An 18,742-nucleotide genomic window follows, 5' to 3' on the forward strand; every position below is an offset into this window, starting at 1 on the left:
CCCCGTATTTGCGTTCTCTGGATTCGCGGACAAACACATTCGCAGTATTTTACTATGGAAACTATCCACAAAAATTCCTGTTTTTTTATCAATTTCATCATAAAATGGACTTTTTGTGATAAAACTATTAAAAAAAACAAGTATGAAAATTTTTTGTGGGTTTTTCTTGAGTTTTAACTAACAAAACAGGCTGTTTTTAGCGTTTTTACAGGGGTTCCAACTATTCACGGTTTCTAACTACTATTCACGCGGAGGGGCTTGGTACGCATCCCCCGCGAATACGGGGGGGACCACTGTATACTATATGACTGACCTGTGGTGATTCAGAAAACATTATGCCAAAAATAAAAATAATGATCTCACTGAAAATCAACACTGATGATGTGCACCTATATGTTAAAAAAAAAAAAATCAACATCATGAAAAAAACTATATCCAGAACACAAATGAAAATATCCTCTTCTACTGTATAACTATACTCTGTTTTTTTCCATCTGTCCATCCGCCTATGGTGTTTGTGCATAGCAACACTGCGTCCCGGGCTTTATATAATATCTTATTTCGAATATCAATGGTGTAATTCGCATACAGTAGATTATTAAAACAGTTTTCAGTTGCAAATGTACACCCAGATATCCTTTTATTTACCTAAAACTTACAAATAGCGTAACTATTTAAAGCCCGGGACACAGTGTTACCATGCGCGACCACCACAGGCGAGGGACAGATGGAAAAAAACAGAGTATAGTCAGTTTCTGAACACCTGCCATGGGAATAATCACTATTGCAAACAGAGGTATTAAGCTACAAATTATTATCCTCTTACCTTATTTGCTGAGTTCACACATTCTTCGTATTCCTTATTGTTGACATATTCCTGTGCATCATTGAGGATTTTATTGATCTTTTTAATCTTTTTGTACAATGTGAAGCAATTTTTATGGTCTGGGTCCAACTTTAAGCACTCACGAATTTCACTGAAACAAAATTAAACAAACTGTTATAGGGTATTAAACACTTCGATTTCTACACAGCATATTTTTGCAAATTACATGCAGCTTAATCTCTGTAGCAGTAATGTAATAATGAAAACACAAACTTCAATCAAGATATAAAAGGACTTAAATTCCCACATCATGAGCAGCAATTATTTATGCACCCTCTTTACCCCTTTTTTATCAAACCTTGTCTTCTCGTTTTATTAAATATAATTCTTCCACTTTCACCAACTATGTACTAATTTAAGGAAGACGCAGTTGCTGTAATTTCAAGATTTGACAATTCCTCTGTTGTATACTAATTATGGGTTAAATTGGTACTGATCAAGACAAGATGTGCTGAACTCTGTACAGCACAAGGCTGAACTCTGGAAAAAAACAAAACCTATAAGACACCACAACACTTAGGAAATATATCATCAAAATAATGCCAAAAACTAGGTAGACATTGAAAGCTTCCGACATCTACAAGAATTAAAGGAGTAAGTTTTTTTTCCAAAGAATGGCGATTATGATTTAGGCCAAAGCAGGAGGATATTCCATTCAGTCACCTTCCAAAGGTTGTATCTCGACAGGATGCATTGATCAGCATCTCAAGTGCCTGTGGCCCAATGACAAAAGGATGCTTCTCACATCCCAGAGTATCAGCATCTATGTTAGGTCAGAAGCCATGTTGCCACACTCTCTGCTAGAATGTCTTCATTCCTTTTCTGTAAAACTGTGAATTTGTTTTCCTGGATGGTATGGACTGATGAAAGTCTGCTTCCAAGTAACATAAACATTTGCCTGAATTTCTTGACTTGCATTTCTCCTTTTGTATCATCATCACTAATATATTTACATCAGATTTCTTTTTACAGGTTTTAACATGGAAGGGATTAGCTCCACTTCTGTCTTACTTTTTATGTTTTTTAATTTTCCTTTTGTTTTGCATCAATAATACCCTATTTTTAATAAGGTGTAGTATCCTTTTTTTTACTCTTTTTACATAAGTTTCCAGTCTGTTGAAGTGTTCTTTGCAAATTAATTAAATTTTCTGTTTGTTCTACAAAAATTTTGTTCATTATGGAAAATAATGGTGATAATAACTATCTATTAATATAGTAAAAACATGAAAATTCCAGAATTCTCACAATTAAGATGTTTTCCTTAAGTGATAAAAAAAACCCCATGCCTGTCCTAAGAGGAAACTGTGTTTCAAGGAATTTCAAATCCCAGATTAATCCTTCCACAACTGCTATAACCATGGTTAATACAGCAATATAGTACTTTCTAATAATAAGCATACTGATGTGAAACATTAATTTACATGAATCACAACTCTTAGGAGATTTGTTGGCAGATATTAAAGCTCATTATCCCTTCCCTAACTCTAATTTGTTTGAAGACTCAACTGCTCTCTTTTCAAAATATTATATTGTACAGAGAAATTACTGCAGTTTTTTCTAGCTGATTTCATCTTATTCTCAATCATTTGTGTTATAATGAAAAATAATGATCTATAATATACAAAAGAGGAGACTGGAGCTTGTGAATTACTTCAAAATATTGCTAAAACATGAAAAGTACATGAATATGAAATGAATGAAACAGCAAGATGTCTAAGAAACCTCTGTTAATCTGGGAAGCAAAGCATACACCTAACTCAACAGCAGATGGTGAGCTAGGCATGTTCTACATTCTCTTTTCAACGCTTCCAGTTTGTGTGACTGGGTCCATTTCACAAAGATCAATGCTAATTATGATTAACAGGTTTCATATGTCATAAATTTTTTCTTTATCTTCTACATTTTATTGATTGCGCAAGGCTAAGGTTTGACAAATTCCTATATCAACAAGTATAGCTTATGGAAATTACCTGTGGTAAATACCATGCAACAGTTACAACTCATACTCACTTCAATCCTTGTTCTACATCTCCTATTTGGTAATACATGTTTGCCAGCTTTAAATAACCCTCAGTGTTGTCCTGGGTAAGTTTAGTTGTGACACGTATATCAGCAATGGCACTCATCATATCCCCAACACCTTGGTAGGCCTCTACACGTAAGTCACGCAATGCAGCATCCCACGGGCAGTGCTATCAGGGAAGAACCGACCAGTTGATCATCAACACTACTAACATAAAATTGTACTCAGACATTAATAAATAGGTTTTAAGAGTATGATCATAAGATTAAAAATGCAACAATCCACACAATTCAGAATAACACTACCCATGAGGGTCACTTATGATTAGATATGCATAATTGTATTCTGCAGAATAAGAGAATATTTCACTTCTTGTTAATGTATACACTTTCATAGACATTCTTCATAAAAAAACAGCACATGACTAAACTATCTTGTTACTGAGAACACTGTATTAGATATATTATACTGTGTATTTAAAGTACAGGTATAATATATAGAAAAGTGTTAAGGGAAACTGGTACAATATGAAAAACCATAAATAAACAAAACTATTAACAAGCAGTATTAAGTGCTCTCTTTTAAGTACACAAAACTAAACAGCTTTTTACTGCACAAGAATAACTTACAAGCTAAAATGAAGTAAAAGATCATTTTAATTTCCCATACGACAAAATTTCTCTGCCTTTAATGACTCAAGCTGTTGCTTGGGGTTGCTCATTGTGATTCTACTAAAGACATAATTCTATTCAGTTAGCATTGGTAAATCTTATTGTGCAAATACAAATATCTCCCTCACAAACATGACATTTCTATAAGAAGACAAAATTTTATATATCCTTAGCAAATAGCTATTAGTTTCATTTATTCCCAACGGGACCAGTCTCGCCCTCTAGCGAGAAAGTTAGGAACGACTCAGCAAACAATACTCATCCCGTTTATGCTCGTCCATCGGGGGGAGGAGGGAGGGCTCCAATCAATGTAGTAATTACTTGATAAGTATAACTAAAAATGTTTCCCTCCACGATATCATGCCAGCAACTAAAATTCATGATATACTCCCAATTTTTTAAACTTTTAAAAACTCAAAATCATGAGAAACAAAGAATGATCATACTACCAGTAGGTCGAATCTCGAATGGATGTAAGAGATATATACCACTTGAAAGCTAATGAGGTAGAGGCTGTTTAACATCTTTACCTTTGTCAAAAGGAGAAAAATGCTGCTCCCAAAAATCTGAGAATGTCTCAGAAGATAAAAGTCCATTAGGGTAAAGGGCAAGATGTTCTAATCAGAGGATGAGACGAGTTCTTGCAATAACATCCTGGTTACAACTGCCTGGGATTCCGATTTTCTAAGAAATACCACACCATCCAGCCAGGCAGAAACCTCTCTATTCCTCCTCAGAGTCACAGAGCCCTCTTAACTATCAGAGAACAAGCTGTAGTTGCTGTCAGCAATTCTAATCATAGGAAAAGATTAGCTCTTGCTAAAGCAACATAATTCCAGGATGGTCTTCGTACCTGAAAATTCAAAAAGAAAGGAAAATCTATTCTCCTCGGAAACAACGTGAGCATTACTGGGCACTCAGAGCAACAGCTGCCCCTGGAAGACACGGATGTCTGCAAAACTTTTAAGGGACAATGAAAAGGATCCAGGTCTTCGGCCAGTCCCTGTCCTTGACTGAAATCCCATGCAAAGATGAGTAAATTATATCTTCTTTTTATTTGCTTGGGTGTGTCAGAAACTTTAAAGGAAAATATGATAGGGATGCCAAGGAACTAGGTCTTGGTGCTTACACATAAGTTATACAGTTCGATACCTCATAATACTGTAATTACAAAAGGGACAGATGTCTTGCAGAGGAGACACAGGGCCTGAGAAACTAGTTTCAGAAAGTTGACCCCAGGTCTGGAAGACAAGAAGATTGACTTACACAACTTGTAATAGTCTCTGCAATACATTAAGGAAAGATCTCCCAATTGATAATCCTCCGTAGTCTGGAGTCTGTCTGGTGAAAATCAGACTACCTCAGTACATCTTTTGAAGTGAGGTAGTCTGAGAAGATATGGCGAGGGAGGATCCTGTAGGATCCATCCACAACCGAAAAGGTTTATGAACCATGATATAGGCTGAAATAGAGCTAAACATACCATATACCTGGAGATAGTCTAAAACATCGTCATAGTCCTCCTTGATTGTGATGAAGTTGTGGGGGAAGGGAGGTTCGACAGATCAGACTATAGCACGGAATTTGATGCAAAAGGAGGAAGACACTGATTGCTTGAAGGGCCCAGACAGGTCTGTCCCATAGATTCCACAAATCTAAGCAGTCAGGAAATTGACAGTCCCCTCCTGACATCACAGTATGTCTGATAAGACTCAAGTTCTATGAACTGATCGAGGGAACAGAAGGCATTAGATTTTTCCGATAACCAGGGATTGCCTGGACTTGTTCTAATTTTTCCAAACCTAACCTGTACCTCTGAAAGGACCAAAGATTTTAACATGCAATTAAAAGGACTTTCAACATATTCTGGCAAATTTTTCCATCAAAATTACCTTGGTTTTACAAAACCCTCTTTTTACCTTGACTTCACATTTTTAACATCCTAAGAACCACATGAACATCTTACATTGATGTGGAAATGCAGTAAAGAAAACTTCCTAAATGGACACATGCATGACCATAATTAACTTAAATAGTATCAAGGATAACTCTTACCTCTATCACACTTTTGAGAATCAGAATAGCGTGATTGTAGCGTCCTGTTCTTACGTGGGAATACGCTTCCAAGATATCTCGTTTCAATGGTTCTATTGAGGTGTACAACCTATTAGCTTCCTCATGTGCTGGATCTTTCCGTAACTGCAATAAAAAAAATGAATGCTGAATAAGTATTCAATTTTTACAAGCAAGTTTCTTGTGGAGGCTGTGAAAGTCCAATGTACTGTGATATGACGAACTGGAAAAAGGAAACAGACAATCTCTCTTAGTAATTTCACTTACCACATGTTCAAGATCTATATGAGCTTCTTCAAGTCTTCCCAGTTTGACTAGAACCCCTGCTCTTTGTGCTCTAGCTGCAGTAAAGTCTGGTTTTGAGTCTAATGACTTCATCCAATCTTGGAGACCTTGTCGGGAGCGCCCAAGGGCAAGATATACAGTCGCTCGGCGATAGTAAGTCAAATAATTATTAGGATCACCATCTGCAATTCAGTGAAATTTAAAATCAGTTATGCAATACAAAATCTACTTCTACAACAAATCACAATAAAATAAACCAATAAAAATTCAGATACCATGGCTTTACGATATGTTTTTCTTTTCCCGTTCACTGTACACATGCCAGTAGAAATTCTAACTATCAACTGTACAAGACAACTATAACCACAACTTCAGTTACAATATCAGTTTCACCAAATTATCTGGCAGTGTGATGAAAAGATCATTGAGGCGTTCACAATATCAAGGGTCCCCAGAGCTCCAAGTCGCATTTTTTTTTTTTTGTTTTTTTTTTTTTTTTTTTTGCTCCAAAGTCTTCTAAAAAACTATCCTATTTTACCCATGGAAAAGCATATTGCATATGTAGATCCAAAGTGGTTGAAAATCCATTATCTAACAGGGGTGCAGGGGGTGCTGATGTTGCGTGTTTGAAAAAGCCAATTTACAAACTTTTTTTTCTCACAATTTTTTTTTTTTCTAATCAGCCCTTGGAGACCCATAATATTGTGAACGCCTCAGTTCGGAAATGAACATTTGCTACTGCTTTGTTTTAGTTGTTAATACGTATTTGTCACAGTCATAACTGCATGTTGGAGGAAAGGTTGAAAATTTAAAAAATAAAGGCTCTCACCCACTAGCTGATCTCAAGCCCAAGTATAAAAACATTTGTAATATTTTTTGGCTGCTTTGCTCATGCAACTAGTACTTAAATACTGATGCTCATTTTAAAAGTACCACAGATGCTGAAACGTTTGTAATTTGTGGAACAATGCTCCTGCAACATTTATTCAATCAGTTGCATCTTCTGTGATTATCCAGCCTCTCGCTGGTGCACCCATTGCTGGGATCTTCCATGACAGCTTTGTATTAGAATGAACAGCCTTCCACATAATGTTTTTTTGACAGCTTTGTATTAAAATAGTCTAAACATAATTGAGAACAAGCTAGACTGATCTTTTATATGGCATTTTTCATAAGGGACCAGTTTCCTATAAGCAGGATATTTGTCTGAGAAATTACAACTCAAGGACTGGGGAACTGTTGTACCAAGAAGAGAGTGGATACTTCCTGGAACCAAGAGTCTCTTCCCTGGGGTATGAATTTGCTTATGCCAAATTCATACCCCATCATTAGGAAGTAAGTTTACATGCTTTTGTTTATGTGGATATTCAAATTCTCCGGATTTATGTGTTGGCCAGATGACATGCTGGATAAAATTTTCTGGTATAGGCTCAAAATGTTACCAGACCTTATTGTAATGAAATTAATGATTAACATACAAACGACTTACCTCACTTAGCGATAGCAGCTGGAACATGAGCTCACTATGCAAAGAGGAACTTTTCTTTCATACAATGAAGTATCACGTGGATGTGTACTACAATCCCCTCAAAATAGCTAAATTCTTTGAATACTTAAAACCCCCGTAAAAAAAATTAATAAAAAAAATATAAAAATGCCTGTAGTACCTGAGTATTTCAAGTTTTATCACAAAAAGTGCATTCAGTCATGAAAATATGAAAATACAGTAATTAATGAATATTTCTCTGTGAAAAATACTGCAAATAGGCAAATTTTCTATGAATAATGTGTACATATAACGAATATGTTCCATAGAGAAAATCCGTGAATAGGTGATCCCTTAAATTATGAGACCACAAATAGCAGGGGTTTGACTGTACTAATGGGTTTGTAAGAAACTTGTTTTATTATAAGACATCTATTAGGGTCATGCGTGAATATTTGTTTTTGTTTATAAACACAGAAAAAGAAAATAAGTAAAGTGAACACTCTACGATGTCACCAACACCAGTGGCTAGCAATCACTGAAAGCATCCTCAATAGAAGAAACACGGAAAAGCAAAGAAAAACACTCTGTAAGGTTCAATGCAAAGTGATCCATTAATTTCCCACAACAGAAAAGTAATGTAGCAAAAGATGAAAGGTGATATTTATGTGTTATGGACAACTACGTACAGCAACTGAGACAATGTTTACTGGAAATAATGAAAAAAAGCTCAGTGGGATTGTCCAAGAAATGATTACCGCTGGTAAAAAAGTAATCAAGTACAATTATAAATATACAGTGGTACCTCGAGATACGAAAGGCTCAACTTATGAAAAAACTCGAGATACGAAAGCAAATACGAAAAATTTACGGCTCTACATACGCCACCAACTGAGTAGACTCGCCACCATCCTCCCGCTCTCCCATTGGTTCCTGATGCTAGTCACCGCCATGAGATCCTTCTCTCCTATTGGTCAGCATCCCTCCCATCATACATCTATGTAGCGGCATGCTTCTTTGGCCACTGCACGGCATCATCTGTATCGTACGCATGCGGTTTTCGTTCGTTCTAATGATTTTGTTTATTAACGTAAATTTGTTAGGGATTTCGTTGTAGTATAATTTATCGTGTTGTGTGAGAACTTTACTACATATGTTTACGTACTACATAACATAATTACGTACAGTATATACGTAGTCATGGGTCCCATGAAACTTGAAATTCACGGAAAGAAGAGGATGCTCTCTTTGGAGACGAAGATAGAGATTATCAAGAAGTATGAAGCTGGTATGCGATTGAGTGTGATCGCCAAGGAATACGACCAAAATCATTCGACAATAAGCACCATCGTTAAGCAGAAGGATGCCATCAAAGCAGCTACACCTTCCAAGGGCGTCACTATTTTGTCCAGCAAGAGGACCCACGTGCATGATGAAATGGAAAGGCTTCTTCTTGTTTGGATAAAAGACAAAGTAATTGCTGGCGATATGATAACGGATACGGCAATCTCCCACAAGGCCAGGGCTATTTTTGGCGATTTGATTGCGCAGGCCGAAGACGACGGAGGAGAAAGGACATCTACGCCAACCCCAGACTTCAAGGCTTCGCATGGGTGGTTCGAGAAACAGACTGACATCCATTTGGCAGTGCGGCGGGGATGGCGCCAGCTCGGACACGAAAGCGGCCGAAGCCTTTAAAAAGACGTTCAACGAGATGATGATCAAGGAAGGCTACAGTTCTCAGCAAGCCTTCAACTGTGATGAGACTGGCCTTTTTTGGAAAAAAATGCCTCGTCGGACATACATCACGCAGGAAGAGAAGAAGCTATCCGGGCATAAGCCTATGAAAGACAGGCTTACGCTTGCACTTTGTTCCAACGCCAGTGGGGATTGCAAGGTGAAGCCCCTACTTGTCTATCATTCCGAGACTCCTCGAGCCTTCAAGGCCCACAAAATGCCTAAGGAGAAGCTTTCAGTGATGTGGAGGGCTAATGCGAAAAGCCTGGGTGAGAGAGGCTTTTGTTCACTGAGTGGATAAATCTGTGTTTCGGCCCGACAGTAAAGAAATTCTTGGAAGAGGAGTGCCTCCGTCTGAAATGCCTGCTGGTGTTGGACAATGACCCTGCTCACCCTCCTGGCCCTCGAGGAAGATATCCTAGCGGAGTATTCCATCATCAAGGTTCTTTATCTTCCGCCCCTAACACCACCCCTCTCCTCCAGCCATGGACCAGCAAGAGATATCGAACTTCAAGAAGCTGTAAACGAAACATCTTTTCAAGAGATGTTTCGACATCACCGATACCATAAACCTCACCTTGCGTCAATTTTGGAAGAGCATTTCGATGTTGTGATATGCATCCGACTCATTGACCAAGCTTGGCAGGAGGTTTTGAGGCGAACTTGAATTCCTCGTGAAGGAAACTCTGGCCTGATGCCGTATCCACCCGAGATTTTCGAGGGATTCGACGTGGGCGAAGCTGGTGCTTCAGATTCAGAAACAGTTGACGATCCTGAAACTGTTTCGCAACCAGATCTTGACGAGATCGTTGCACTCGGCAAGTCCATGGGGCTGGTTGTCAACGAGGACGACACACAATGACCTTCTCGAGGAGCACCAAGAGGAAGCTATGACGGATGACATGAAGGAGTTGGAGGCCATGCAACATAACGTCATTCAAGAGGAGTTCTCTAGCAGCGGCGAGGAGGAGGACGACGACTCTATGACAACGGCAGAAATTAAGGATGCTCTAGCTGCTTTTTCATAAGGTTGCAATCATTCGTAGAAAGAGACAACCCCGAAAAGGCTTACACAGGTCGTATGCTTGTACAGTTCGATGACATTTGCCCGAGTCATCAGGAACATGTTAAAAGTAGGCAGAAGCAATCTTCCTTGGATAGTTACTTTTTAAAAGAGGCCTTTAATAGGAGTAGTATGCAAAAAGGAAGAACCAAGTGATACTACTAAAAAACAGAAAGTTGAAAGTTGTGAAGAAGTTGAAATTTTGGAAAAAAAAAAAAAATTAAAATATAAAAAAAATGTAAAAAAAAAAAAAAAAAAAAAAAAAAAAAAGAAAAAAAAAAAAAAAAAAAAAAAAAATTTATTTCAGTGTTTTGTAAAGTTAAGTGTTACAGTTTTGTTAATGTGTTTCGTAAAGTTTAGTTTATGTATGTTTTCCTTACATTTTTTTATGTGTTTCGTAAAGTTAAGTGTACGTACGTATCTGCCGTTTGTCCTCCTCCTCTGTCGCCACTTTCAGAGATAGCCTCACTCGAAAGGTAAGCTTCCACATTTTACTACATACGATCGTATGTACGTACAGTATTTCTTGTATACCATGCACACTAATAGACTTTATTTACAGGTATACATAGAGCAGTACATATTAAGTTAGGTATTAGATGGTCCAAATTGTTGTAGTATTTCATTGTTTATAGGTCAATTTAGCTTTATTATGAAATTTACTGTGGTGTTTTTGGAGGGCTTGGAACGGATTAGCCATTTTACATGTAAAATGCAGTCCAAGATACGAAAAGCTCATGATACGAAGGCCGCCTTGGAACGGATTAATTTCGTATCTCAAGGTACCACTGTAGTCTGCTCTCCATATCTGAAAGTTAAGCCATGTCTGGGGAAAACCAGTTTAGAATAACTTGCATAATGAGTATCTGAATACCCAAAAATTTTCAATAAAAAACACAAGTAAACATATTACCTATTGCAGCATGAAAATGTGAAAGAGCATCATGGAGCTGACCCTTCGCTAGCATTTGCACACCCATTTGCAAATGGCGATCTACTTCGGCTACACTTGTACATTTCACTTCTGGAAAAGAAAGTAAACACAGTTATGGTCATCACTCTAGAGAGCTTCTAGTAATAAAATGTTTAAACATCCCCCCCCCCAAAAAAAAAAAAAAAAAATTCAACTTATCACAGATAAAATGACAAACTTTTTATTCATTTGTATTTTTCATAACTTAGAACAGATAAAGCGACAATATTTTTTATTAATTTGTATTTTTCTTAACTAACAGACCAACAGCCTCAACTAAGATTCATCCTAAAGTTAAGACCTAGGTTTGTTCAGTGTACAGGGAGTCCCCGGGTTACGACGAGTTTGGGTTATGACATTCCGAGGTTAAGGCGCTTCTCAATTATATTCATCAGACATTATTTCCAGGGTTACGAATGCCTACAGCACTCATCTGGCAGATGAAATATGACACCAAAAATGCAAAATAATCAATATTTGAGGGTTTTTTGATGAAAAAATGACAATTTGTCGAAAATTGCATTTTTCCTAACTATACAAACCTGAGGTCCTTTAACAATAGGAAGTAGCTAGCGGCAGCTGGAACGGTCGTAAGCTTCGAACAAGGGGAGAACGGTAGTTAACTGCTTGTCCGATCGTCGCGCGGCTGGGAGGTAAACAAATCACTTTTGCTTTTGGCCCATGCAAAATACGCAGAGTGAGGGGTGGCATGAGGAGGGACTATGTGTAAAGGACCTCAGGTTTGTATAGTTAGGAAAAATGCAATTTTCGACAAATTGTCATTTGTTCCGATACGTAATACAAACCCTCGGTCCTTTAACAATAGGAAGACTCACTTCTTGGTGGGAGGAATCTGAGTCTTTTGATGAACAGACTGGTGTTCGTCCATCCCTGGAATGCCTCCCTGGTCGTAAGAGCGAGGGAGGGATCCAAGCCTCTGTCCGATTGATCGGGGTGTGCACCGCAGGATCAATGGTCAGACCTCTGGGCCGAGTACTAAGAGAGAGGCAAGCGTATCTCTTTGTACCAGCATTGTAAGAACTTTTTCCCTTTACATGAGCAAATGTAAAGTAATGGGTTTGTCTCATGTAGGCATCCACTTTCTCCCCCTTGTTGGAGAAAGTGGTGGATATACACTCCTATCTCTAGTTAAAGAGATAGAATGGAGCTCTGTTGAATAGCTTACCTGCATCTGACTCCCTTCCAGCAAGGTAACGACCGTATCCCTCTGCCCACAGGTAGAGGTAGAGAAAGATGGTGAAGAGAAGCCAGTCACTCTCTCATTCGCACATTCATTCTCCCAGTCATACCAAGGAATCGATGCTGTTCTGCCTGCTCGGGTGCTGGTAAAGCTTACACAACGTGTTTGAGCAGCCACCACAGGTCCCAAGGAAAAAGTATCCAAGGACTTGTGGGCAATATCCGAAGGTAGAAGGACGTGAAGGTGGTCTGGTTGGCCCAGACACCTGCCTTCAGGACCTGCGCCACGGAGAAGTTCTTACGGAACGCTAAGGAGGTCCGATACCTCTGACTTCGTGGGCTCTCGGTCGGAGCGTACGGATGTCGTCGCTACCATCAGCCTCGTACGCTCTCCTGATCACCTCACGCAGCCAGAAAGAAAGCGTGTTCTTGGAAACTTCTTTCTTGGTAACCCAGTGCTAACGAAGAGGGCGTCGACACTCAGGCCTAGATGTCGAGTTCTCTTCAGATAGCGCCGTAGCGCCCTCACAGGACAAAGCAGCATCTCATCCGCATCGTTATCGGTGAAGTCCAGAAGGGAGGGGATCGTGAAAGACTCGAACCTGTCGTCAGGGATCGACGGATTCTGAGTCTTAGCTACGAAGTTCGGGACGAAATCGAGCGTCACAGATCCCCAGCTCTGGTATGGTTTAACATCATAAGAAAGGCCATGTAGTTCCCTACTCTCTTCGCCGATGCCAGGGCCAGCCAAAGAAGAGGGTCTTGAGAGTCAGATCCCGTCTGACGACTCTCGGAGTGGCTCGAAGGGTCTTCGAGTCAAAACTCCTAAGTACGAGAGATCACATCCCACGCAGGGGGCCTGAGTTCCCTGGTGGGGGGCAAGACCTTTCGAAGCTCCTCATTAGCAAGGAGATCTCGAACGAATTCGAGATGTCCAGTCCCCTCAGTTTTTAGGACGAGAGCCAGGGCGGCTCTATATCCTTTAACTGTGGGTACTGAGAGGAGCTTCTCTCGGCGAAGAAACACACGAGGAAATCCGCTACCTGCTGAAGAGTGGCTCTGAGAGGAGACAGACCCTGTCTACGACACCAACCACAGAAGACGGCCCACTTCCCCTGGTACACAGCTGCAGAGGACTGCGGACGTGTCCAGCCATCTCTGTTGCTGCGCTACGAGAAAAGCCTCTCGTTCGCAAGAGATGGTGGATAAACAGCCAGCCGTGAAGTTGAAGGGACTGGACTGCTTGGTGGTACCGTTCTACGTGTGGCTGGGCTAGAAGGTTGTGCCAAATGGGTAGCTCTCTCGGTGCGTCCGCAAGAAGAGCCAGCAGGTGCGGATACCAAACGGCTTGCGGCCGTTTGGGAGCCACCAGGATCATTCTGAGATTGGGAGTGACCAGCGCTCGACTGATCACTTTCCGAATCAGACAGAAGGGAGGAAAGGCGTAAGCGAAGAGGTTGTCCCAGGGTGTTGGAGAGCGTCCTCTGCAGCTGCCCATGGGTCCGGCACAGCTGAAAAGAAACCTGAAGTTTTCTGTTGTGCCGGGTGGCGAACAGGTCTACGATCGGTCGCCCCCACAGGTTGAAGAGCCTTTCCGCTACGTCTTGGTGTAGAGACCATTCGGTCCCTATCACCTGATCCCGACGGCTGAGCTTGTCTGCTACTACATTCCTCTTGCCTGGAATGTAGCGTGCTGACAGCTCTATCGAGTGAGCCGTGGCCCACTCGTGCACCTGCACCGTCAACTGATGGAGCGGAAGAGACACTAGCCCCCCTGCTTGTTGACATATGCCACTACTGTGGTGTTGTCGCACATCAACACCACTGAGTGTCCCACCAAGCGGTCCTGAAACTCTTGGAGAGCGTTGAACGCCGCCTTGAGTTCCAGGACATTGATGTGAAGGTGCTTTTCGTGATGGTCCCACACAACCTGCAGTCAGCAACTCCTCCAGGTGTGCGCCCCATCCCTCGGTCGATGCGTCTGAGAACAGAAGCATCTCCGGGGGGGGAGTGCGTATGGGCACTCTCTTAAGAGGTTCTTGTCGTCGAGCCACCAGGCTAGGTCCTGCCTCACCTTGTCCGTGATAGCCACGGGAAAGTAAGGAGGATCCTTGGCCTGAGACCAACTCTCCCTTAGCCTCCACTGGAGAGACCGCAGGTGAAGACGCCGTGAGGGACTAACTTCTCGAGTGACGACAGATGGCCGATCACGACTTGCCAGCTGTGCTGCCTGTTCCTGCCGCGACAGGAACCGGCCGGCTGCCTCCCTGAATTTGCTGATACGCAAAGTCTGCGGGAAAGACCTGCCCTGCTACCGTGTCTATCAGCATACCCAGGTACTTCATCTTCTGCTGGGGTTCGAGATCGGACTTCTCGTAGTTTATCACGATCCCCAGATCGCGACAAAAACTTGAGGAGTCGATCTCTGTCTGTAGCAACTGCGAGCGGGAGCTCGCCAGGACTAGCCAATCGTCGAGATACCTCAGAAGACGTTATCCCGTGCAAATGGGCCCAAGCCGACACCAGAGTGAACACTCGCGTGAACACCTGTGGGGCGGTTGAGAGACCGAAACAAAGTGCCCTGAATTGGTACACCGTCCCGTCGAAGATGAAGCGGAGGTACTTTCTGGAGGACTGATGGATGGGTATTTGAAAATACGCGTCCTTCAAGTCCACTGAAAGCATGAAATCGTTCCCCCTGATCGAGTCGAGCACCGAGCGTGCCGACTCCATCGTGAACCGCGTCGTGCGAACGAAGCGGTTCAGGGGAGAGAGGTCTATCACCGGACGCCAGCCCCCCGATGCCTTCTCCACTAGGAAGAGGCGGCTGTAAAAGCCCGGTGACTGGTCCTCCACGATTTCTACAGCTCGTTTCGCCAGCATGGTCTTGATCTCCTGTCGAAGAGCGTTTGTCCTTTGCTGATCCCCGGACATAGGTCTGTAGGTGGACCGGTTTGGAGATGAGGGGGGGCCGAGACTCGAAGGGTAGTAGATATCCCTCCCGAAGGACGTCTACTATCCAGTTCTCGGCGCCGTAGCGCTGCCAAGTCGCCCAATGGCTCGCTAGGCACCCCCCACTTCCGGCAGCAGGTGAGGGCGGGGGAACGCCGTCCCTAGCGTTTCCCTCCTCGTTTCGACTTCTTTCCAGCACCTCCTCGGGGAAAGGAGGGCTGGGAGGAGGGCTGGTTGCGGCCTCCTCTAGCAGAAGTTGAAACAGCAGGAGTCTTCACACGGGGTTTGGAGGCGGTGCAACGTCTTCGCCGCCGTGAAGCGCTAGCCAAGCTCTTTGGTTTGGCCGCAGTCGCTCGAGATTGCCCAGTAACCTTCGAGACTGCCTGGGTGAACTAAGCGGTCACTCTCGTCAGTGCGCCGCCTTTCCACCGCAGCGTCCACCATATCTCCAGGAAAGAGAGCTGGGGAACTCCTAGAGGTCCATTTCGAAGCCCGAGTGCCGCCTCACGCCCAGCCCCCTTGGTCACTCGGGTAAGGACTGCGTCCCTTACGTCGAAGAACCAAGTTGGCCCACAGGTTAGCAGTCTGATGGCGCAGGTAAGAGATTGCTCTTCCTCCAGACTGGCACAGTCTCCTAAAAGAAGCGTCGTCTTCGAGAGCAGAACTCCCGGAGCCGGCCGCTACTTTTGGATATTGTGAGGGACCACAAATCCAACCAGGAAACTGCCTGGAATGCTGCCATAGCGGTAGATTCCAGGGCAAGTGCCTCCTGCTGCGAGAACCATAGGTTCTCCGACAGGAGCTGCTGCAGGGACACAACCCGGAGTCAGCCTCGCTAACTCCGGGTTAACCTGTTTAGGCAGTATCGGGTCTTCCGAAGGCACGTAGAATCGCCTCTGCCGCTGTAGAGGAGGAGGAAGCAGCTTAGAAGACCGTCCTGGACTTTAGCGAGTCCTCCCGTCCTGAGACGAGATTCTCCACCTGATCCAGGACCGAGTCTGCAAGCTCAGATCGCGGTAACCCCACCATCATTTTGGGCTCCCTCTTGGGACCCCAAAATGATTCGAGCCGGGACGTGGCTCTGCTGGTGGTAGCGGCGATCCTTCCGCGAGGTCATTATGCAAGACGCATCAGCTTAATGACCTCTGCAAAGTTCCTCTGATCTCGGGAGTTACTGCGTCTTGTGGAGTAGGAACCGTCCAGTCCCCTCCAGCAAGAGCATATCCCGCGATACTCCTCCTTCAGAAGGAGGAACAGCGACAGACCCCTGACGGTCGCCTCCAACTACTTTTTGCGTTACGTTCTGGTCGGTCCTAAAACCGTGCCTGAGCCGTACGGCGTCATAGCTGAGTCACGAGCGGCGCACCTCTCGTGATCGCTCCTCGTACCTCGCTCCTCCCGGTATAGCCCGAGGAGGTTGAAGGTACGGGAGAGGCAGACCTGACGCTCTCTCGCTCGCTGGCAGGACCAGCGTGCGTGGAGGGCTGCTGCTGATCGTCAAACCCGCGGTGACGGTCGAGCAGCAGGCCTAGCCTTGCCGCTCGCCTGGGGCGATTGGCTCGGCTGAGAACGTCAGAGACCGATCTCTAGCAGAGCGAGCTGCCGCTGGTCACCGTCTCCGCCCGGTCCCATCGGGAGCGGCGGACGGGTGACCTGCTAGGCTCTCTGTCGCGTCGAGACCGGCCAGCGTCCTCTCGGCGCGTCGAGCCGCTGGTACCAGCCGTGGCTGGTACCGGCGGGGCCGCGGGGACTTTTTTTCCGGGGGAATTCCTCCGCCGCAACCCGTGGCTGGTCCAGCGACCGTCACGTCAGCCACGAGCAGCCAGTTGATCGCTGCGAGAGCGTCCACTGGCCTGGCGAGAGTCGTGTGCACGACTCTCGCCAGTCTTCTGCTCCGCGCCGTTGTCTTGACGGCGAGCGAGCTCGGGCGTCAAAACTTTGGCTGGACGGTCTTCTTTGGAAGAGCGTCCACTCGGTGCTTCTCGCGAACGAGCAGCGGCCGAGACGGAACCTGGTTTAGCGGCAGAACCGCTAGCACCAGGTGAGGACGCACCAGGCGAGGCTGGTGCACCTCTGGTCCCCGTCGACTTCTTCTTTGCAGAAGAAGCGACGGGCCCCGTTCCCGAAGGAACAGGAGGACCAGCAGAAGAGCTCCCCAGCTCGCCTGAGCGAGCCGGGCCCTTAGAAGATCCCGAAGGAGTCTTCTTAGGGGGGGAGGAGGCAACCTTCTTCTTCTTCGGCTGTTTGGCCTTAGAAGTCGAAGGGGAAGGAGAGGCAGCAGACGACGAAGAAGACGACGAAGACGACGACGACACCTTCTTCCTCTTCCTCTTCTTCTTCGCCAGGCTCCGCAGGAACAGACGTTCAGGTCTTCCATCCAGGAGGGAGGGGGCCGGGCAGTTTGCCGAAGCAACAGGGCCCGACTGCCACCTGTCCGGAAAGACCTGAGACTGTGACAGCACCACCAACAGCAGGAACAACAGGAACAGGTCCAGGAACAGCAGGAACGGCAGGAACATCTGAAAGTGAATGAGCAGCAGGCACCTGATCTGAAAGAAAGGGAATGAGTGGCTGGAACAGCAACAGGTACGGCAGGCACGGCAGGTACCACAGGAGAGCCAGGCGTCCTGTCGGCAGCTACCGTCATCCTCGGCACTGGCGGCAGGTCCAGGGGGTACTCTTTGGGCAGCGGAAGTCCGGGGTCGGCAATACAAAGAACCCAGGTGGCGGTGGCACCGTCCTCTTTGGCACGGCAGGAATTGGTTTCTGGATTGCAGCCGTGGGTGTTACCGACATGATATGTGGTGTATACACCAGGTGCGGTGGCATCTCATATGCTGGTGTCGAGATTGTGGTTGTTGTAGTGGTTACCGCACCATGAGTAACCACTGCCGACCCCGCCAACCGCTGAATCAACCCCTGTATGCTCGGCGCTCCCTGCAGTCCCAGCGACTCCCACAACCTGTCCCAGGTCGTCCTTCGCTGATGGCACACCTGCGGAAGCAACAGTCGGGTTAGTTAGAGGGCTTCCTCGCGCCTGGGGGGAGAAGAACCCCACCCAGAGCGGACGGAAGACCCCGAGTACAACTGGACGTCCGGGTAGCGGGCGCCCTCCTCCACACTCGACGGATCGAGAGAGGAGAAGGACTCCGCTACCCCCCCCGCAGGGGAAGGCGCGAAACGTGGGGGCTGGCCGGGGGGCAGGAAAGAGGACGAAGTGTCCGTTACCAAAAGGAAAGGAGTCACTGGACTTTCCGATGACTTCTTGGGCGGCCTAAGTCTCTTCCTGCCCACCTCGTACAGCACCCACTGCGCCGGCGGACCAATGCATACACGTTACACAGGGCTCGTTGCGGGAGCACTCTCGCCCCGACAACGAGTACAAAACCTCGT

General features: G+C 44.8%; 1 protein-coding gene across 1 annotated transcript in view; it reads right to left on the reverse strand.

Moving 5' to 3' along the window:
- Window positions 1–359: 359 nt before the first annotated feature.
- Window positions 360–18,742, reverse strand: part of LOC135211292 (dnaJ homolog subfamily C member 3-like) — a 50,512-nt gene continuing 32,129 nt past the window's right edge. The window contains exons 2-7 of the mRNA XM_064244610.1: window positions 11,138–11,248; window positions 5,921–6,120; window positions 5,636–5,779; window positions 2,897–3,078; window positions 827–977; window positions 360–389 (exon numbers count right to left, since the gene is read on the reverse strand). Coding sequence (XP_064100680.1) covers window positions 360–389; window positions 827–977; window positions 2,897–3,078; window positions 5,636–5,779; window positions 5,921–6,120; window positions 11,138–11,248 — 818 coding nt within the window. The remainder of the gene's footprint in view (window positions 390–826; window positions 978–2,896; window positions 3,079–5,635; window positions 5,780–5,920; window positions 6,121–11,137; window positions 11,249–18,742) is intronic.

Source organism: Macrobrachium nipponense, chromosome 4 (assembly GCF_015104395.2).
Source record: "Macrobrachium nipponense isolate FS-2020 chromosome 4, ASM1510439v2, whole genome shotgun sequence".
NCBI lineage: Eukaryota > Metazoa > Arthropoda > Malacostraca > Decapoda > Palaemonidae > Macrobrachium > Macrobrachium nipponense.